Source organism: Durio zibethinus, chromosome 27 (genome assembly GCF_047325235.1).
Source record: "Durio zibethinus cultivar Kanyao isolate XHJ-2024 chromosome 27, ASM4732523v1, whole genome shotgun sequence".
Lineage (NCBI taxonomy): Eukaryota > Viridiplantae > Streptophyta > Magnoliopsida > Malvales > Malvaceae > Durio > Durio zibethinus.
This window is the reverse complement of record NC_143188.1, coordinates 1,549,529-1,571,878: the sequence shown is the minus strand read 5'-3', so window position 1 is coordinate 1,571,878 and position 22,350 is coordinate 1,549,529. Positions and strand designations below refer to the sequence as shown.

Below are 22,350 nucleotides of genomic sequence, written 5' to 3'. Positions count from 1 at the left end.
TAAATGATTTTATGTAGTAGTGATCTTGATCAAAAGTGATGTTTAGGACGATAATTTAATTTTCATCCAAAATAATAAACTTTTATCATTAAAGTAAATTGATACATAAAATTAACAATAGTTAATATTATGCATTTAATTTGTGAATTACAAATTTACTTTCCTTTAAAATTGTAATTATTTTATATTATAATTTTTTATATTTTAAAACTAATATTTATTGTAATAAGTTTAAAAATAATTTGTGTTTTTTTTTTATATATAATATTATTTTTGTTTTCCTTTTATTTTGAAATTAATAAATTAGTTTTATTTTTTAATTCAAATATTTTTTACATAATTTATATTATAAATATTAGTTTGCTTATCAATAAATATATTTATTAATTTAATAATTTAATTATATTTTATTATAAAAAATAAAATACTGCTAATATTTTATAAATTATTATCTTCAAATAACATTAAAATCATTATCTTATATAATTATTACAATATACATGATTATTTTTATATTTTTAAATAAAATATTAAAATGATTATGTTACCTCGTGATCTTCCAAAGATACTTATCGCTTTGTCCAAGCTTGATTTTTTTTTTCATCTATTTTTAATGTTTTCCTTCAAATAGAAATGTTTGATTTCCTTCCAAGAAAAACTTTCTATAGTAATTTTTGAGGTTTGCATGGATATTCAAATTCACAACATGTTACTCTTATAAGCTGGATTAAAAAGATCACATTTCCGTTAAAATTATCTCCTAAACTGAAAAGAAAAGAAAAAAAAAAGACTGAAGAGAGAGGTTAGATGATGCTTGAATAGAAAACCAAAGCTAAAAATTGTTTACTATTCGAAATGCTTGAATAATAAACGTTTTGAGTGTAAGTTCAATGAGTTGGTTGAGGATGAATCAAGAATAAACAGGCCACGTGCCTTAAAAATTAAAATGCTACACGACAAGAACAAACCTCTTGTTATTTCACCATTTCAACTAAGATAAATAATAAAACATCAATTGCACATCAATAGAGATTCAAGATGTGTCCAAAAAAAGCACATCAGTTATGTGTAAGAATAACAAGTTGATTTGTCCAAAAAAAAAAAAAATCTCAAATTTTTAAGGGTCTGGAGGTCAAATTGCCTTTAAAGAAACCAACCCCCTCACCCTTTCATGAATAGTAGTCATGTATCTGATTCTCTTCTTCTTACTCCTCAGTGATCCCTTCTTCTGCTTCTTGGGCTGCTGGTCCTCAGTTTTTTCAAAGTCTATAATTTTTTTTTTTTTTTTGCAAAAGAAGAACCTATCATAAGCATTAATCCTGATCATAGTTTAACCTTCTTTTTAGGCCTTTTCAATTTACATTCATGATCCTCCACCACCTGCAACAGCAGAGACTTCTCATTTGATCAGTCAAGTGGAAAACATGGGAAAAATATATGGTTGGCAAAAATAAATAATACAAAAAAAAAAGCAACCTTCTTTTTTTTGTTCTTGTTCTCCTTTTTATTCTTGTTTTTCTTCTTCTTCTTCTTATCATTTTTCGGTTCAGGATTTTCCAAGTTAGCTTCCTCCGAAGAATCCTGCTAAATTGATAAACCAATGACAAATGAGAAGCAACAGCACCTCAAGAGTTTTGCATTTATCAATTACAAAATGGCATAATCAAAGCACCTCAGAGTCACCAAAGGAATCTACATGTCGAACCTTGCTTCCCGAATTTGAAGCCCCACCTGCACATAAACAGAACAAAGAAATCAGAATAAATTGCAAACTAAAGATGCACATTCTAAAGCAATCTAATAACCAAATACAAACAACTAGAACAACCTAAAGGAACTTAGGTCTCATTTGGTCCATAGGATGATTGATAGGAAAGGATGATAATCATTCTATGTCATATTTGATTTGTATCTAAAGAAGGGGACAATATTGCAAGGAAGATTAATCATCCTCTTAGCATAAGATTATTTCGATCTTCCCAAAATGGCGAGGATTGTTTTGAATCCAAAGGATTGAACTTACATGGTATATTATACCCTTAAAAATTATATCAATAACTTAAATTGTATAAACTTTAAAGAATGATAATTTTGATCAATAAATAAAATTATCTTATTCTAATCTTTGAACACATCAAACACAAGATAAGGTGATATTATTTAATTTATTTCTATTCCTAATATCATCTTATCCTATCCCATCATAATCTTTTGTACCAATCACATCCTTATAATCACATCATTGAGTTTACAATGTACCACCTTCTTAATCCGGAAGTAGCAACTTGTTCAATTATTACTATGCTTGTGGCAGCCTTTATATGCTAACTGCTAGATTATACCAAGTTTACAAGTTTTGCCTATATAATAAGCTTGATTTGCCACCTTATTTTTGCCAAATTCAGCTTTCTGTCATGCATTATAAATCTAAATTGAAGCGATTAATGAGTATGACATTAAAATAATACCCTGTGAGAGAAATTACAGAAGAGTCTGAGTGGTCAAAATGTTTTGGGTGTTGTATGAGTATCTTATGCCCAAAATGCTTTAATCCTCCAGGATTATAGATGTGACTTCGGTAAGATTTTTCAAATGGCATTTTCATGCTTCAGATGATCTTTTCAATAAGTTAAAGCCTGCAATCTTAACACAAGATAAAAACCTGCTCTAATTTTGAACTTAATGATTTCATTTGCTCTAGCTTAAACTACACACCGTAAATCCTTCTTGATGATTCAAACTCTGGAAGATCTCTCTTTTTGGGTGTGTTTATGTAATGTCATATCCCACCTCTTTTTTTTTCTGTGTCAGAGTCATCTGTGAAGTTTAAGGAAGAGAAAAATGAAGTTGTTGAGAAGACTAAACCAAAAGGAAATCACCCTGTTCCTGGAGATAAAGGCACTGCCTCCAAAACATCTAAACAGGGAAAACTTTTTCATCATGATGTTCATGCTATTCCCGGAGCCAAGGAGGAAACACATCCAAATAATGTTGGAATGCAGAAAAGGAGACAGAAGTCCTCACCATATAAAGTAAGAGTTGATGCAACCAGTTTTGCTTGTTTTTATCTTTTGTAGGTCAATCTTCGTTTTTCATTGATTCTTTTTTGGCAAAAAAAAATTCATTGGGTTTACAGTATGAAACAACGATAATATGCAACTTGCTCACTAGGTGCAGATTAAACTGATGCTGATTCTCAGTTGGGTGAATCTCCAAACATTGAGGTTTGTATTTTTCACATTTTTAGCTTCAAAGAGTTACAATGGCTCCCTTTGGTACTTTCAGGTAAAAAAGCACAAACACAGCTAATGTATGATGTTATTTTTTTTTTTCAGTCCCTTGATTGATATGATTGTCTCTTAAGAGACTTTTCTTCTGCAGAATGTTAAATAAACTTTTTACCATGAATGCAATAAATGTTTTTGATTCTGAGATTAATTTTATTGAACTTTATGAATTGGGTGCATGCTTAAATCTTTTTTGTTTTTGGTGCAAGTAATCTTGGCACCCATAGCTTGAGTTTGAGTGACAAACAGACTAAGAAAAATAACAATAAATTTTATAAGAGAAAATATTATGAAAAGAATTAAATAATTTTTTTATGAATTGAAGATAACAGGGAGATGAATTGGTAAGGAATAGCCCTTTCATCATGTGAACTGCTATTTGAGAAAGGAGGAAGTGAATAAATAGGTAAAGGTTTGAGTTGGTGATTGAGAACATTATAGATGTAAATTTAGGTAATAAGTAAAAGATCAACTCAGTTAAATATTTTAAGTGGTTTGTGGGTCTGCCAAGGGCATTCTATGTTGGTATAGATGTCTAGCTCATTTAGTAGTTATTTTTTTCTTCCCTCTTTGACCTCGCAATTTGAGGGTCTTCTTTGTAACTTAAAAATGTGCAAATTTTTTACTTAGGAAAATTCATAAATTTATACTCTATGGGGTCATGTTCTTCCCTTGATCACGTATTACTGGTTCTTGATGTCGCTATTTTTATGTGCATTTTTTAGGCTTCAGACGAGGTAAAGAATCTTGTGAGCAAAGGTAAACGCTCTAATAATGTTGCACATACAAAGCAAGGGAAATCTGTGAGACCTCCAGAGCGTACGTCCTCAAGTAATATTGCACATCCAAAACAAGGGAAATCTGTGAGAACTCCAGAGCGTACATCCTCAAGTAATGTTGGACATCCAACGCAAGGGAAATCTGTGAGACCTCCAGAGCGTACATCCTCAAGTACTGATCATGGAAGGGACTTGAACACTTCAGCTCCATCTACCATACAGGTTTCATCTATTCACCAGGTCAACCTACCTACAAAAGTCAGGAGTAAGCGAAAGATGGATGCACAGAGGCCAGCAATTGGAAAGGATATAAAGCCCTCTGATATTGTGAAGGGCAAGTTTAGTGTTCCAGCTATGTTATTCCATGACAGAGCACTCAATCTGAAGGTACCACTATTTACTTCAACAATTCCAATGAAGTTGAGTTTCTATATTTTGGGTTTTTTTTTTTTTTTTCCATATATTTATATCATGTATGACAGGAAAAGCTTTGCAGCTTCCTATCTTCCTATCAATCACGGAGATGGTGTGCTTTTGAGTGGTTCTACAGTACAATCGATTATCCATGGTTTGCTAAAAGGGAGTTTGTGGAGTATTTGGATCATGTAGGATTAGGTCATGTTCCAAGATTAACTCGTGTTGAATGGCGTGTCATAAGAAGGTATAGCTTTCTACTTTCAAATCTTAATAAGGTTTCGGGTGTTGATGCTCTGCTTACATAATGTCATGTCGATGCAGTTCCCTTGGCAAACCACGACGATTTTCTGAGCAATTTTTGAAGGAAGAAAGAGAGAAGCTCAATCAATATCGGGAATCTGTTAGAACGCATTATGCTGAACTCCATGCTGGTATTGGTGAAGGACTTCCAACTGATTTAGCTCGACCTCTATCTGTTGGACAGCGTGTCATTGCTGTTCATCAAAAAATTAGAGAGATTGATGATGGAAGTGTGTTAATTGTTGACCATAGTAGTTATCGGATTCAGTTTGACAGCCCTGAGCTAGGAGTGGAATTTGTCATGGTAAATTTTTATTTTATAGAGTTGCTTAATGTATGAGAGCAGCATGTTCCTTTCATTCAACTGAAGATGTTGAATATTGCCATTAAGGCCTCAGTCTAATGGATTAATGACAGGCTAAGGCCTTCGGAATGCTTGTATATTTGTGCTTAATCTAATTCTCTGCCGTTTACTAAATATATTTAGCTTGTTCCTATTTTTCCTTAGTTATTTTTTCCTATTAAGTTTCATGAATAGTACATTTTTTATTGTAGGATATTGATTGTATGCCTTTATATCCATTGGAAAATTTGCCTGCTTCCCTTTTGAGACAGAATGCTGCCATCTGTAAATTTTCCGAGAACTACAGTGAGCTCAAAATGAATGGGCAGCGAAAAGAAAGCAAGATGGAAGAGAACATGAAATTTATTCAATGTGATAACCTGGAGAACACTGATAGTCCCTCTCGTACTTCCCCATCAACTTTCAATGTTGGCAATTTATCACAGCCATTTAAGGTATGTTATGACTGCAAAATAGTTTTCATTTCATGTATATCGGACAAAATCAATTCAAGGGTAAATTGCTTTTCAGTTGGAGTATTACAACTAAAAGTTTTGATATAGGAAACAATGCAGAATCAGAGTAACTGTTATCCTACATAAGGATAAATTGCTTTGGCCAGGTTGATTCATCAAGTCCTAATTTACTACTTAAAGTTGGACCTATAGAAACTGTTTATACTCAACAAGCTGTAAATTCTCAGCCTTCTGCTCATGCACTGGTTCAGGCAAGGGAAGCTGATGTTGAAGCTCTTTCTCGGTTGACTCGTGCTCTTGACAAAAATGTTGTACACCATGTTGGCTGTTATGAATTAAACTTAATCTACTGGCGAATCTTTCTCTGTTCGTTCTCTCTTTTTTAACTTCAAGTTCTTATAGAAACTTATCTTTGTGTTCAGTGCTATATATAGCGCCTGTTGAATGTTGATCTTTTAATACTTCAGCGTTCTTTGCTCCCTATCATTGTTCCTATCTTTTAGTAATAATGGTAATTTTAACCATCTTATCTCCATAATTGGTGGTTTTGCTTTGTTGGGGCATCAATATTCTGATTCTCTTTTGTAGTATGTTGCATAGTTTGTGTTGCATGTTTATTGTGTTTATCTAAAGCTGACATAGAATTCCTTTCAAATAATTTTGTTCGCATTGTGTCTGAGAAGTGAGTTTAAGGTTTGTGTTAGCATTTCCGGGAGGCTGTGGTGTCTGAACTGCGACGTATGAATGATGAGCTGTTGGAAAACCAGAAAGGTGGAGACAACTGTCTATAGGATTCAGATTCTTTCAAGAAGCAATATGCTGCTGTTCTCTTGCAGTTAAATGAAGTCAATGAGCCGGCATGAGATGCTGATGATGCAGTTTTCACTTTAAATCTCTTCACCGATGTCATATGCCATTTTAATGTAACTTTGCCGAACCTTTCTTTTGCAGGTTTCTTTTGCTCTGTTTTGCTTGGGGCAACGTAATTCATATCAAGCGAACTCCTCAGTTAAGTTGCTGAAGCCGTTGGCTAAAATTGGTGGGCACGACTGTCAGTTGAGCTCTTTTGATCATTCTATGCATCATGTCCAAGAATGTGTGTCCCATGTGGCTGAAATTGTTGAAAGTTCAAGAATGAAAGCTCGGTCAATGGTTAATTCTGCTATGCAGGTAAAAAAGGGACTGAACTGTTTATCTTGATGGCTCCTTATAGATGGATCAACTTTGTTATAGTCGAAACCTTCTTCCCCTTCTTACGTTTCTTTTCAAGCATTTTGAAAATTTCCCATACTATTGGAACTTTATGCTTAGTTGCTTACATATACATCAAAGTGTCAGTCTTAAACCAATAAGCCATAGGTTAAAAAGGCCAAGTTAATAAAGGGTTACAGCAATCCCGGAGCTAAACCATACGAGATGACACTACTTGACAACGTAAATTCCAGTGTAAATTATAAAAATTTTATCGTAGTTTTGGTGGTAGAGCTTACCTCTATTTTGGTAGAATATTTTCATCCCATCTGTAGGATGACACGTTCATCTCATCTTTGTGAAAACTTAATGAAAATATTGACATTCTAGTCTCACAAGAAGCATATTTGCTTGGAACTCACTGTTGAGCTTAATTTGGCAATTTAAGGCAGAATCCAGAGATGTGGCGGATTTTGCCTGGAAGATGGTTATGATGTACTATTTGAAGCAATGGATCCTTGCCTTTATTTTTTCATAAATCGCATCATGCTGTGGTAGTCACTTTTGATTATTTAAGTTGAATACTGTACTTTAGTTCTTACTAAACTTGATTACCATCTTAGGCCATGTCATCCTTAAGAAAAAGGGGGAAAAGCATTGAGAGGATTGAGGACGCAATAGATTTTGTAAATAACCAGCTTTCGGTGGATGATTTTTGTCTGCCTGCTCTGAGGTCGTCTACGCCATTAGACTCAGTCCACAGTACAGTAACTTCTCACGATCTTCCGACTGCCTGTGTGTCATATCCGTTGGCAACTAGTCCCATACCCGATGTAAAGATGCAAAATTTTGCTGACCAAGATGATCTTAGAATCCCTTCAGACATTATCGTGTATTGTGTAGCCACCTTGCTCATGATACAGGTAATCATCGGAGTAGCTCCTAAGTTTTTGTCAGGAGTTCTCGGCACAACTCTTTTTTTTTTTCGTATTTGGTAATCTGATTGCCTGTTAATTGTAAAATCTGATTCTGATTACTTTCACCCCCAAAAAAATATTGCAGAAATGTACAGAAAGACAGTTTCCACCCGGAGAAGTTGCCCAGGTACTAGATTCTGCTGTTTCAAGTTTGAAGCCATATTGTTCTCAGAATCTTCAGATTGACACAGAGATACAGAAATGTATGGGAATTATTAGGAATCAGATATTGGCGCTATTACCCACATAGACAGGTATTCATTCCTCGGTTGTTGTAAAAATTTGCATTCCTTTTCTCTCAAACTCCTATCCCTTTTACTTAGTAATTTTTTTTAACCTTTAATAGGAAGAAATACATGTATCAATTACTATCAAACTTCTTGTCAGCGTTGTGAAACAAATTAATTTCTATTTTTCGTTCGGCAGTATCACTTAGACTGTGTTTGGTACAATTGAAAAGGATGAAAAAAGGTGGATAAAAAAATGGAAGGAAGATTGATTTTTGGTGTGCTTAATAGGAAAGAAAATAAAAAAGATTATCATTTTTTACATTGATTAACAAAAACAAATCACTCTAAATTGAAAAGAAAAGAAAAGAAACGGTGAAAGAAAATTTAGATTTTCTTTATCATATTAAGATTTTTTTTATCTTACCAAAGATTATAACAATAAAATCATGTAATTTTTACTCTTTTTTCTTTCATTTTTTTAACTCTATCAAGCAATAAATAAAAAGAAAATTGCATTTTCTTTTATTTTTCTATCTTGCTAATCAAAAACACTAATAAAAAGAAAAAATATTTTTTATTTATTTCACTTTTTCTCTCTTCTAATTTTCCATCTTTTCATTTTTAATTCACCCCACCAATCTAAGCCTTAATTTTCTTAACTAAATAACATCTAGAGTCTTGGGATTAAATTAGCAAAGATAAAGAGTCTTGGGATTAAATTAGTAAAAATTAGGTAAGTAATGGTGGTGTATAAAATAGTTAACTTTTTATTGTTGGTGAACAAAATGCCATTTTAATTCTATCGGGGATTGGTTGATTTGATAAAAATTAAATATTTTATTCGTAAAATTTAATTTTGATATTTGTTATTCTATCCGTAATATAAATTCAATATAAATTTTCAATGAAATTTGTAATATATTTGAACCCAAAATAGAATAATCTTTTCCGTATCTAAACTTTTATTAACAAAAAAAAAAGTAAAAGGGATTTCAATGTTCAAATTCATTGTTGTTACTACAAAATGAACGCCAACTTGTTTTTAAGTTCAATTGCAATGCAAACAAAGAGAGAGAGGCATTGTTGAGTTAAAAATTCACTAATGGCATAACAGGGTAAAGCTAAAAACAAGTTTCATATCAACAATTTAACAGAAACATAATGATACAAAGGGAAATCTGAATCTTAATGTGCCAATCCATCCTAAAAATGTTGCAGTCAATAGTACTCACTTTTTCAATTTTTCTTCATATAGCTCCAACAATTCTGGTGCTTCAGCTACATATCGGTTAACAAACATCTTGAGGAACAACTCCTCCGAACTGTCATATAACACAGACAATTTGAAGTCTTTGATTAAACCTCTGGACAACAGATGTTGAGCAATCAAGCCCCTCGGAACAATCCTCTTCTCCAAGCTCTGTCTTAGAAAACTTGGTTGACTGGCAAGACGAGAGGAATCCACGCCCATCTTGTTCACCACAAAATCCATTTTGGCATTGATTTTTTCCTCAGAAACTGCAAGACAGAATCGATACTTTCGAAAACATTCCCAAATCTCTTTTTCAGACCAACCCCATTTCTTATAAACATCAACCTTCCTCTCCCAAGTGGATTTGCTCATTCCAGCCAAAATACATACAGCATGAACAAATTTCAATATCACAGGATTCAACCCAGTTTCCTTAACTTTTTCCACAATCTCCTTCAAGCTACCAGGATTTATCAGCAAAATTCTAGGAAATTGATAAAGTAATTTGGTAATATGTGACTCTGGCATTCCATGATCTCGTAGAAGATTGATATTAGACAACAAATGGTCATTGATAATGTTCATATCATATGAGATGAGATATGGATACCTTTTTATAGCTTTGACAGTCTTTTCATCAGAATGAATCAGATTGCTATAAGTACTGAAAAAAGGGATTATTTGTCTGTCTATGCTTCTTAGCAGAATTGTTGGGGAATATGATAACAATTTGGCAAGGTCAGGGCTTGAAAACCCTTTGGAGAGAAGAAATTTCAACTTGGGCAAAAGGGTTTTCTCCGCATCAGATGCAAGCAATTTTGGGTCCTTGCTGACCATGGTTTTGATCTGGGATTTTGAAAACCCATGTTCTTCTAAAAATGAAATGACAGAGTCAGGATTATTAGGGGTCTTCAAATGGACATAATTGGAAGCTCATTGAGCAGATTTTGGGGAGAACCCAAGTTTGTTTATGAGGTATGAGACAGTGAATGATTGCTGGTTTGAAGTGGTTGACATGCATCTAAGAGCATTTTGTCGTCTGAAAATTGATGGGTCATTTTGAATCATGTAAAAAAGTTTGTAACTTTGAGAGGTTGTAGTAGTTTGCCTCCTATGGAGAGCTCTAGTTCTACAGAGAAAATGCAACATAAGAACTGAAAACTGACAACTTCACTTTGCTCACCTGCAATTCTGAAGAAAATCAGAACCCTTGATTAAAAGGATCAAATTTTTAGTTCCAGCTGAAAAAAAATAAGCCGCTAAACCCCCAAAGCTAAGCGGGACTTTCATTTTTTTCTCCTGGATTCTCTCCTCCTATTGGCGGGGCTTTGTTAGGGTTGTGTTACTTTATCTAGTGCTAGCGTCCACCATCAAGGCTTAACTATTACCTGTACATTCACATAAATTAGCTGTTCAGGCCCAATCGTCGGACTTTTTATTTTCTTAATTTTTAGGAGTCAAAATTTTAATTCTAATTACAAAAAATAATTACAAAAATTTGTAGTTTATCAACAAAAAGCACCATTTAATCTCTCGTACTCATTTATTTTATATTAACTTTATCAACAAATCACACAATTATTATTTATTAAACTAGTTGAACTTATACTAATGAATGTGTCCTAAACTTTTAAATTTTGATAAGAATCATATCTAACTCGATTACTAATCAAAATATTAATTTCAATTCACGTTTTACAATATTCGAATGAAAACAAATGCACTTGACAATGGGAACGTCGATGTTCAACTGATAATGACATCATAATCTCCATCTTTCATTGTTCATTGAAGTTATGGTGCTCACAACAGTCAAGTCTCTACTCTCTGCTGTGGTCTGGGAAACTCTATTTTGATGCGTTGTTCAACCGAAGTTTTGTCTAATGGCCGTTGAGCCTATATGTTCCGTACTGGAAAATCAACAACCACATGGTCCAAGCACACCTTCGCCTTGGGACAAAGATTCCCAAGCAAATGGCAATTAGGCCAAGGCAAATTGACGTTCATAACTCTAAACAAATGATGAAGAGGATCTAACAGTTATATGACAAGAACATCATCACTTGGAGACTGATAAACACAGCAAATGAGACCCCATTAACAACTATTGAGCAAGCAAAGTGGAGATGAAGTTAAGCACGTGAAAGGACTTTGTCAAGCTTCATTTTGTTTACAAGAAATATATTATAGCCATAAACTTTTTCTCAGATGCTGTAAACTACAAGGGACACCTTGGAAAAGCTCCGCAACTCTGTTCATTAGTTCAACCACACTTCCTATAAACATTAAACTTCCTATCCGATGTGGATTTGCTGATTGTCCCCAATCTTGACACCAGTAAAAACAGCGTAAACCTTTAAGGATTGAACCTCATTTTCTCTACTTACCCTCCACCATCACCCTTTACTTGGTGGCTACCAGCAGAATTATTATAATAATTAAAACTACAGCCACAAAGCTGCGCCAAAACAACAGGCAATTCGACCTTCATAACTTCAAACAAGCAGAAAAGTTGCATGAAAAAGAACACCATTTGGAGCCAAAATCCTTATCACACAATATAATAAACCTAAAGATCATAAGCTCTATAAATGAGACTCATTTCATAGTTGCATTTCAAGCAAGATGACTATTAAACCACATAAAACAGCCAGAGCACATAGTTGAGTTCAAGTTTCACAGATGACAAGAGTGAATACTGCTAAAAATAAAGTACTAGTTGCACTCATTTATTCAAACTGTAGGAAGTTTGCGATCAAGGAATTCAATCGAATAAAAAAGTCAGCTCAATCAAATATGTTAGATTCTATGCTACCCTGATCTATATTTGCCTCCTATTGCAAGATCCTGTTTTTCTTTGTACAGCATTAACAGCTCTGCTGCTTTGCATTCATATTTGTTAACAAACATCTGAACAAACACCTTTTATGAAGTGTCAAACAATGTAGACAATCCCAAGTTCTTAATTAAACCTTTTGCTAACAAATCTCGAGCAAACAAACCCCTTGGAACAATCCGCTTCTCGAAGCTCCGTCCAAAAACACTTGGTTGATTGGCAATGAGCAAAGACTGAAAACCCATTTTGTGCACAAGAAAATCCATTATTGCCACAATCTTTTCCTCCGATGTTTCCATAACATTCGGATACCTTTGAAAAGCTTCCCAAATCTCCAGTTCAGACCAACCCCACTTCTTATAAACGTCAAACTTCCTCTCCATTGCAGGTTTGCTCACTTTTCTAAACACAATGACAGCAAGAATAAATTTAAGTAACAAAGGATTGAACCCCATTTCCTTCACTTTCTTCACAATCTCCTTAAACCGATCAGGTTTTAAAACAAAAGACTTAGGGTGGTGAGTAAACATTGATATGATATTTGATTTAGGCACTCCATTATCCCTCAGAATACTGATATTTGGTAACAGATAAGCATCAAGTTGACATGAGATAAGAAGTGGATGGCGTTTTATAGCTGTCGTAGCCTTGGAATCAGATTGGAGCAAATTGCTAAGTTGATTGAAACGAGGGACAATCTTTTTATCTAAGCTACAAGTTAAAATTGTGGGGTTGTAAAAAAGGATTTTTGTGAGTTCAGGGCTTGAAAAACCTTTAGACTGGAAAAATTCTAGCTTGGGTAAAAGGGTTTTCTCAGCATTAAAATACAGGAGATCTGGTCGAATTGCGATGATCTTTTTGATTTGGGTTTTCGAGAACCCATGTTTCTCCAGAAATGCAATGACAGAATCAGGCTTATCTGGGGTTTTGAAATAGAGATACCTGCGAGCCGCCATGGCAGATTCTGGTGAGAACCCAAGTTTTTCTTTGAGGTAAGAGACTGTAAAAGACTGAGATGGGTCTGAACAGGTTTTTGAGATGCATCTAACTCTGAGGGAGAAGGATGGGTTTGAGGAGGAATTGTTCATAACAATATATGAAAGCCTATGCAAAATACTAATGTCTTTGCTATGACGATTAAACATTTTGGAAATTGAAATGAATAAAGCTACTCAGACAGAGACAACTCACCCCGAAAAGCTTTCAACTTTGAACCTCCATGGCAGACAGGAGAGGAAGGTTGCTCATGAAACTCGAACCTTTTCTTTTAATTTTTTATTGTTCAATTCAACATAGCTTCAAACTTTCCAATTTCCTGGCATAATTTCAGTGCGATTTTTGTATTCGTATTGATTTGTTTCAAGTAAAAAATATAGCATAAAATATGAAACTTATTACATGATAATGATTATATTAGATTTGATTTAATTTTTTTAAATAATGCAATATTATAAAATTTTAAAATTTAATTTAAATTTAAATCGATATTTTGTTAATATTAATTCAATTCAAATCTAATTTTTTAATTTAATTTAATTTAGTTCATCAGCTTTTAAATTTTATTTTTATATATTATTTGAATAAAATTTTTAATATATTTAAATAAATATATTATAAAATAATTATTTTATTTTATAAAAATTTAAAAAAATATATAAAAATTAATAAAAAAATATAATTTCATTCCATTTTTTTTATTTTTTACATTTTGATGCAAAAATTCGATTAAAATTTAATATATATCTAATATTAAAATTTGATACGAATTAAATAAAAAAAATTAATCCGAAGTGAACACAATGTTATAACTTTAAATTAATTTTTTATTTTTTATTTTTTTCTCACCTTTAATTATATATAATTTTTATCAAAATTTTAAATTTTATCATTTTTATTACGATTTTTAGTCAAAATTTAAATCATGTTAATTTTATAGCTTTTTATAACTTTTTATTATATTATTATGTCTGTTTACAATTATTCATATACATTAACCTGGACACCTTATTCTATTTTTCTTCTAAGATTTTTTTATCTTTTTTTTTTTAGGTTAATGTACATGGGGAGGGAACCTTTCTTCTACATATTAATAATTAAAAATAGGAAAAAAAGTGTGATATTTGTTATGATTAATTTAAAAAATATAGATAATCACTTAAAAGTCTTAAATTTTGCTAACATTTATTTTTGAACAATGAATTATTGTTAATCATAAAAAGGAGAAAGAATCATTTTAAATTAATATGAATAGAAACTAGTATTATGATTCATCCTATTAAAAAAGCCCAAAGACTTTGGGAATATTAAAAGCTTCAAACTTTGCCCTTGCCAACTAAAAAACACATCATAAATCATGAATTATGAAGATAAAATTGCTACTCTGAAAATGATAGCAGTTACATACATACACATATATATATACATACGTATATGCATACATGCATATATATATATATATACATACATGCATATATATATATATATACATACATGCATATATATATACATACATGATCTTGCAAAAAAATAGCAAGATAAGTTAAAGTGGAACAGCAAAGAGTCAGCCACAGTTAGGCTCAAAGCTCCACTTCTGGAACAAAGAATACAGCTCCATTGAATTGCTGCACTGAAAATTATAGTAGTTCAATATATATTTACATATATATATACATATATATATGCATACATACATATATATATATATACATATATTCATGTATGTATATATATGTATATATGCATACACACGTGTATATGCTACATGAACTTGCAAAAAAACAGCAAGATAAGTGAAGTGGAGCAGCAAAAAGTCAACCGCAGTTAGGTTCAAAGCTCCACTACTGGAACAAAGAATACAGCTCCGTTGAAAAAATATATATACACACACACATAAATACATGCATACATACATATATATACATACATATATACATGCAAACATGCATATATATATATATATACACATACATGAATTTGCAAAAAAAAAGCAAGATAAGATAAAGTGGAGCAGCAAAGAGTCAACCACAGTTAGGCTCAAAGCTCCACTACTGGAACAAAGAATACAGCTGCATTGAAAATATATATATATATACACACACACATACATGCATACATACATATATATACATACATACATACATGCATACATGCATATATATACATGAATTTGCAAAAAACCAACAAGATAAGATAAAGTGAAGCAGCAAAGAGTTAGCCACAGTTAGGCTCAAAGCTCCACTACTGGAACAAAAAATACAGCTCCATTGAATTCTGTAGTTTGCCATTGTAGTTTACCCTGCCAAGGTTCAGAACTTATAAAGGATGTATTTCACACGACGGAAAAAATGTTGACACAAAGTATCCGCCATTAATTCAACATTATAATCTCCTAACTTCTAGTTTGTTCCCTACCCAGCTTATAGGAAACTCAAAAGAAAAAAAAAAACTCAAAAGAACAGTTTTGATGTATCATTCCTCAAACATCAACCATTCCTAAACAAATAATGAACAAGAAGTTATAGTTGCATAAAAAAGAAGAAAACATCAACTAAGAAGCTCATTTTGCAATTGCACTTTATGACAGTAAGATGAGATATACCGGCATAGTTAAGTGTCAAAGCATACATGGTCGAGTTAAAACTTCACTAACAGAAGAAAAGACTACTGACAACAATTTTGTATTACAAATATTCAAGACCCAAAGCAGAAGCTAGTTTCACATCAATGAATTCAATTATATAAAATTAACATGAGGAGGAAAATCTGAATCTTATTGTCGACATTCTATAATCTCTGCAGCTTGGATGTACCAGCTTTCGGTTTATTTGAAAGATCAAACTTTTCTTGATATAACTTTAACAGCTCAAGAGCATCTGCTTCATAGCGATTCACAAACTTCTCAATGAACAACTTTTCTGAATCCTCAAACAATGCCTCCAAGTTAAATTCCTTCTTAACCAAACCTTTTGACAACAAATCTAGAGCGAACAAACCCCTTGGAACAATCCTCTTTTCCAAGCTTTGCATTATCACAAGAGGGCGCTTAGCAATAATTGAAGACTGCAATCCCATTTTGTTCGTAAGAAAATCCATTATTTTCACAATTTTCCCCTTAGACACAGTCATAAACAAGGGATACTTCCGAAAAGCATCTATAATCTCTTTCTCAGACCAACCATAATTCTTATGAACATAAAATTTTCTATCCCACATGGATTTAGTCCTAAAATTCAAGACATTGACAGCGATTACAAATTACATCATCATTGGATTGAAACCTATTTCCCTCACTTTTTCCAAATTTTCCTTAAACTCAACTGACCTTTTCAAGAGTATTTTAGACATTGAATGAAGTACTTTGATAATATTGGATTCAGGCACTCCATAATTCCTCAGTATATCAATACTGGGTAACACATAATTATCAAGATCATAAGTCACAATACGAGGAAAGCGTGTTATAGCTTTAATAACCGCCTCATCAGACATAAGAAGATTTCCAAGGCAATTAAAAGAAGGGATTATATGATTCTCTAAGCTTCTGCTTAAAATAGTTGGATGATTACCTAAGATTTTGGCAAGGTCAGGGCTTGAAACTCCTTTAGACTTGAAAAACTCAATTTTGGGGAAAAGAGCATTCTTGACATCAGATAATAGCACTCTTGGCCTACCCCTGATGAGGATTGTGATTTGGGGTTCTGAGAAACCATGGTTCTTGAAAAAGGCAATGACAATCAGGGGTTTCAAAATGCACAACTTTAGAAGCAGAGAAAGCAGATTCTGGAGACAACCCACATGTGTTTATGAGATATGAAACTGTGAATGAGTGCCGATTTGAATGGTTGAGAATAATCTGAGAGATGAAATTGATGGGTTGTTTTGAAGAATGCAGAAAAGTCTCTTACTTAAAATGCTGTGAAGATTTTCTTCTGCTTCCCATGGAAGAAAGAATAAAACATTGGAACTGAAAAATAAATTTAAGGAGATAACAAATTAGATCAGACTCACCTGCTGCTGCTGAGACTTAAAAAAAAAAAAAAAATTCTTTCCTTGGAGGAGTAAACTTTGATATCTTCGGAGAATATGCCATACAAGTGGCTTGTCTCTTGCTTGTATAAGGCGAAAGGGTTTTAATATTTTTAGCCCTTTTTTAAATATAGGAAATTTATATATATTTTTTAGATTTTAAAATACATTGTTAAAGAAGATATTATCCATCCAAATTTTTTTAAAATCGTAATTTTTAAATTTAACTAATTTAAAAATAGTCGATAAAAAATTTAAACTTATTGATAAAATTAAATTTTAAATGTTAATAACTTTAATGTTAAAAAAAAAAAAGAATAGGTCCCATGCCAAATCCAATTTTTTGAATATTAGCCGATGAATATTTTTTTATGACTAATACTTTTTTATAAAAAAAAGAAAGATGTTTTAGAAAGTTTAAGCTTCTCCCATATTCTTTGTCTTGTATGAGTCTAAAATTATCTAATATTTTTTTACCATATATATATATATTAGATCTAGTTATGCTAATATAATTTTTATATTTTTTGAATTTTTTAATCAAAATTAAATTTATGACTTATTTAAATTTAAATAATATTTTTAAATTTAATAATTTTAATTCAAAAGTTAAAAAAATATAAAAATTACATTAATGTAATCCCTACTATATATATGTTGTCTAAGCTTTTTGTTTACTATGGTAACGTTTAGTATATGATAATCACTTCAAAAATTATGCTGATTTATATACGATGATTAGATTATTGTATTTGACGAACAGCAATTGATTATATGCAGTAGTGATCTTGAATTACCAAAAATGATCAAATTATTGTCTTGAATTATAATTTAATTTTCATTAAAAATGATGAGAAACTTTTATCATTAAAATGAATTAATACATAAAATTAACAATAATTAATATTATGCATGCTTTCGTTTTTAATTATAATTATTTTATATTATAATTTTTTATAAAATTGATATTAATTGTAATAACTTTAAAAATGGTTTGTGTTTTTTATATTTTTATATATAATATTTTTTTATTTTTCGTTTATTATGAATTTAATAAATTAATTTTATTGGTCAATTCAAATATTTTTTACATAATTTATATTATAAAAATTAGTTTGCTTATCAATAAATATATTTATTAATTTAATCATTTAATTATATTTTATTATAAAATAAATAAAATACTACTAATATTTTATAAATTATTATCTTTAAATAGCATTCAAATCATTAATTTGTATAACTATTATAATATCCATAATTATTTTCGTATATTTAAACAAAATAATATTTGATCTTTAATTATTAATCATTAATGATGTTAATAAAATAAAATAATTTTAAATAAAAAATGATAAAATCACATTTATAATAAAATCATTTCAATAATTACATTACCACATAATTTTGCAAAAGATATTGCAAAAAATACCCAATGCTTTATCTAAGCTTGATGTATATTTTTCATCTATTTTTGATGTTTTGCCCCAAATTGAAAATTTTGAATTCCATGCAAGAAAAACTTTCTATATTAATTTTTGAGGTTTGAATGGATATTCAAATTCACAACATGTTACTCTTATAAGTTGGATTAAAAAGATTACATCAATACTACCCTATATAAAAAAGGATCTTTTCAAGATCTTGATAATAACAACTGACTTTGTCTTCTTAGGCTTTGAATCAAGAATCCACAGGCCATGTGCCTTAAAAATTAAAATGCTACACAACAAGAACAAACTTCTTATTATTTCACCATTTCAACTAAGATAAATAATAAAACATCATTTGCACATCCATAGAGATTCAAGATGTGTCCAAAAGAAACACATCAGTTATGTGTAAGAATAACAGGTTGATTTGTAAAAAAAAAAAAAAAAAGCATCTAATTTTTAAGGGTCTGGAGGTCAAGTTGCCTTTAAAGAAACCAACCCCCTCATCCCCCCCCCCCCCAACGCCCTTCCATGAATAGTAATCATGTATCTGATTCTCTTCTTCTGACTCCTCAGCGATCCTTTCTTCTGCTTCTTAGGCTGTTGATCCTCAGTTTTTTTCGGAGTCTATAATTTTTTCTTTTTTTTTTCCAAACGCACCTATCATAAGCATTAATCCTGATCATAGTTTAACCTTATTTTTAGGCCTTTTCAATTTACATTCATGATCCTCCACCACCTGCAACAGCAGAGGCTTCTCATTTGATCAGTCAAGTGGAAAACATGGCAAAAATAAATAATACAAAAAAAAAAGCAACCTTCTTTTTTTGTTCTTGTTCTTGTTCTTCTTCTCCTTTTTATTCTTGTTTTTCTTGTTTTTCTTCATATCATTTTTCGGTTCAGGATTTTCTAAGTTAGCTTCCTCCGAAGAATCCTGCCAAATTGATAAACCAATGACAAATGAAAAGCAGCAGCACCTCAAGAGTTTTGCATTTATCAATTACAAAATGGCATAATCAAAGCACCTCAGAGTCACCAAAGGAATCTACATGTCGAAGCATGCTTCCCGAATTTGAAGCCCCATCTGCACATAAACAGAACAAAGAAATCAGAATAAATTGCAAACTAAAGATGCACGTTCTAAAGCAATCTAATAACCAAATACAAACAACTAGAACAACCTAAAGGAACTTAGGTCACATTTGGTACATAGAATGATTGATAGGACATGATGATAATCATTCTATGTCATATTTGGTTTGTATCTAAAGAAGGAGACAAGATTGCAAGGAAAATTAATTATCCTTTTAGCATAAGATTATTTCGATCCTCCCAAAATGGAGAGGATTGTTTTGAATCCAAGGGATTGAACTTACATAGCTTATTATACCCTTAAAAATTATATCAATAACTTAAATTGTATAAACTTTAAAGAATAATAATTTTGACCAATAAATAAAATTATCTTATCCTAATCTTTGAACATATCAAACACAAGATAAGATTATATTATTTAATCTATTCCTATTCATAATATCATCTTATCCTATCCCATCGTAATTTTTTGTACCAATCACATCATTGAGTTTACAATGTATCACCTTCTTAATCCGGAAGTAGCACCTTGTTCAATTATTACCATGCTTGCGGCAGCCTTTATATGCTAACTGCTAGATTATACCAAGTTTACAAGTTTTGCCTATATAATAAGCTTGATTTGCCACCTTATTTTTGCCAAATTCAGCTTTCTGTCATGCATTATAAATCTAAATTGAAGCGAGTAATGAGTATGACATTAAAATAATACCCTGTGAGAGAAATTACAGAAGGGTCTGAGTGGTCAAAATGTTTTGGGTGTTGTATGAGTATCTTATGCCCAAAATGCTTTAATCCTCCAGGATTATAGATGTGACTTAGGTAAGATTTTGCAAATGGCATTTTCAAGCTTCAGATGATCTTTTCAATAAGTTAAAGCCTGCAATCTTAACACAAGATAAAAACCTGCTCTAATTTTGAACTTAATGATTTCATTTGCTCTAGCTTAAACTACACACCGTAAATCCTTCTTGATGATTCAAACTCTGGAAGATCTCTCTTTTTGTGTGTGTTTATGTATGTCATATCCCACCTCTTTTTTCTTCTGTGTCAGAGTCATCTGTGCAGTTTAAGGAAGAGAAAAATGAAGTTGTTGAGAAGACTAAACCAAAAGGAAATCACCCTGTTCCTGGAGCTAAAGCCACTGCCTCCGAAACATTTAAACAGGGAATACTTTTTCATCATGATGTTCATGCTATTCCCGAAGCCAAGGAGGAAACACATCCAAATAATGTTGAAATGCAGAAAAGTAGACAGAAGTCCTCACCATATAAAGCAAGAGTTGATGCAGCCAGTTTTGCTTGTTTTTTTCTTTTGTAGGTCAACCTTCGTTTTCCATTGATTCTTTTTTGGCAAAAAAAAATTCATTGGGTTTATAGTGTGAAACAACGATAATATGCAAGTTGCTCACTAGTTGCAGATTCCAAAAGATGAAACTGATGCTGATTCTCAGTTGGGTGAATCTCCAAACATTGAGGTTTGTATTTTTCACATTTTTTGCTTCAAAGAGTTACAATGGCTCCTTTTAGTGCTTTCAGGTAAAAAAGCACAAACACAGCTAATGTATGATGTAAAATTTTTTTTTCAGTCCCTTGATTGATATGATTGTCTCTTAAGATATTTTTCTTCTGCAGAATGTTAAATAAACTTTTTACCATGAATGCAATAAATGTTTTTGATTCTGAGATTAATTTTATTGAACTTTATGAATTGGGTTCATACTTAAATCTATTTTGTTTTTGGTGCAAGTAATCTTGGCACCCATAGCTTGAGTTTGAGTGACAAACAGACTAAGAAATATAACAATAAATCTTATAAGAGAAAATATTATGAAAAGAATTAAATAAATTTTTTATGAAGTGAAGATAACAGGGAGATGAATTGGTAAGGAATAGCCCTTTCATCACGTGAACTGCTATTTGAGAAAGGAGGAAGTGAATAAATAGCTAAAGGTTTGAGTTGGTGATTGAGAACATTATAGATGTAAATTTAGGAAGTACAAGTAAAAGATCAACTCAGTTAAATATTTTAACTGGTTTGTGGGTCAGCCAAGGGCATTCTATGTTGGTAGAGATGTCTAGCTCAGTTAGTAATTATTTTTTTCTTCCCTGTTCGACCTTGCAATTTGAGGGTCTTCTTTGTAACTTAAAACTGTGCAATTTTTTTGCTTAGGAAAATTTATAAATTTATACTCTATAGGGTCATGTTCTTCCCTTCATCACTTATTACTGGTTCTTGATGTTGCTATTTTTATGTGCATTTTTTAGGCTTCAGACGAGGTAAAGAATCCTGTGAGCAAAGGTAAACGCTCTAATAATATTGCACATAGAAAGCAAGGGAAATCTGTGAGACCTCCAAAGCGTACGTCCACAAGTAATATTGCACATCCAAAACAAGGGAAATCTGTGAGAACTCCAGAGCATACATCCTCAAGTAATGTTGGACATCCAAAGCAATCTGTGAGACCTCCAGAGCGTACATCCTCAAGTACTGATCATTGAAGGGACTTGAACACTTCAGCTCCATCTACTGCACAGGTTTCATCTATTCACCAGGTCAACCTACCTACAAAAGTCAGGAGTAAGCGAAAGATGGATGCACAGAGACCAGCAATTGGAGAGGATATAAAGCCCTCTGATATTGTAAAGGGCAAATTTAGTGTTCCAGCTAGGTTATTCCATGACAGAGCACTCAATCTGAAGGTACCAC

General features: G+C 31.9%; 2 protein-coding genes, 2 long non-coding RNA genes and 2 pseudogenes across 7 annotated transcripts; 1 reads left to right on the top strand and 5 right to left on the bottom strand.

Annotated features, from left to right (window-relative positions):
- Window positions 1–880: 880 nt before the first annotated feature.
- LOC149510820 (uncharacterized) lies at window positions 881–20,740 on the bottom strand. 3 transcript variants are annotated; one of them, XR_016334587.1, is made up of 4 exons: window positions 20,601–20,740; window positions 19,572–19,630; window positions 19,365–19,480; window positions 881–1,380 (listed from the first exon to the last, which is right to left on the bottom strand). It is a non-coding gene; the product is annotated as an uncharacterized LOC149510820 (long non-coding RNA). The 3 variants fall into 3 exon arrangements; XR_016334586.1 differs by lacking the exon at window positions 881–1,380 and adding an exon at window positions 19,062–19,285; XR_016334585.1 differs by lacking the exon at window positions 881–1,380 and having other exon boundaries at window positions 19,062–19,480.
- LOC111279142 (protein ALWAYS EARLY 3-like) lies at window positions 3,941–10,524 on the top strand (annotated as a pseudogene). Its single transcript, XR_016334517.1, has 11 exons — window positions 3,941–3,967; window positions 4,013–4,453; window positions 4,549–4,727; window positions 4,805–5,087; window positions 5,339–5,581; window positions 5,749–5,910; window positions 6,307–6,459; window positions 6,554–6,772; window positions 7,417–7,716; window positions 7,856–8,024; window positions 9,958–10,524. The product of XR_016334517.1 is annotated as a protein ALWAYS EARLY 3-like (transcript).
- LOC111279141 (transcription termination factor MTERF8, chloroplastic-like) lies at window positions 9,060–10,542 on the bottom strand. Its single transcript, XM_089756050.1, has 3 exons — window positions 10,436–10,542; window positions 10,237–10,381; window positions 9,060–10,161 (listed from the first exon to the last, which is right to left on the bottom strand). The coding sequence occupies exons 1-3, from the start codon at window positions 10,540–10,542 to the stop codon at window positions 9,229–9,231; spliced, it is 1,185 nt and encodes a 394-aa protein (XP_089612176.1). The 3' UTR covers window positions 9,060–9,228.
- LOC111279240 (uncharacterized) lies at window positions 10,718–13,504 on the bottom strand. Its single transcript, XR_016334588.1, has 2 exons — window positions 13,280–13,504; window positions 10,718–11,710 (listed from the first exon to the last, which is right to left on the bottom strand). It is a non-coding gene; the product is annotated as an uncharacterized LOC111279240 (long non-coding RNA).
- On the bottom strand, window positions 11,845–13,282 carry LOC149510821 (uncharacterized; annotated as a pseudogene).
- Window positions 15,648–18,815, bottom strand: LOC111279239 (uncharacterized). Its single transcript, XM_022866210.2, has 4 exons — window positions 18,776–18,815; window positions 16,757–16,987; window positions 16,445–16,653; window positions 15,648–16,342 (listed from the first exon to the last, which is right to left on the bottom strand). The coding sequence occupies exons 1-4, from the start codon at window positions 18,813–18,815 to the stop codon at window positions 15,872–15,874; spliced, it is 951 nt and encodes a 316-aa protein (XP_022721945.2). The 3' UTR covers window positions 15,648–15,871.
- Window positions 20,741–22,350: the final 1,610 nt, after the last annotated feature.

Bases quoted from the DNA above. Each gene is read 5' to 3' on its own strand.
- LOC111279141 (XM_089756050.1), bottom strand. From the start codon at position 10,542: ATGAAAGTCCCGCTTAGCTTTGGGGGTTTAGCGGCTTATTTTTTTTCA. The intron at 10,382-10,435 runs GTGAGCAAAGTG...TTTTCTCTGTAG, and splicing joins GATTTTCTTCAGAATTGCAG to AACTAGAGCTCTCCATAGGA. The intron at 10,162-10,236 runs GTCTCATACCTC...GTCCATTTGAAG, and splicing joins CAAACCAGCAATCATTCACT to ACCCCTAATAATCCTGACTC.
- LOC111279239 (XM_022866210.2), bottom strand. From the start codon at position 18,815: ATGGCCTGTGGATTCTTGATTCAAAGCCTAAGAAGACAAA. The intron at 16,988-18,775 runs GTCAGTTGTTAT...ATTTTAAGTAAG, and splicing joins TCAAAGCCTAAGAAGACAAA to AGACTTTTCTGCATTCTTCA. The intron at 16,654-16,756 runs AGGCCAAGAGTG...CCAAAATCTTAG, and splicing joins TCACAATCCTCATCAGGGGT to GTAATCATCCAACTATTTTA.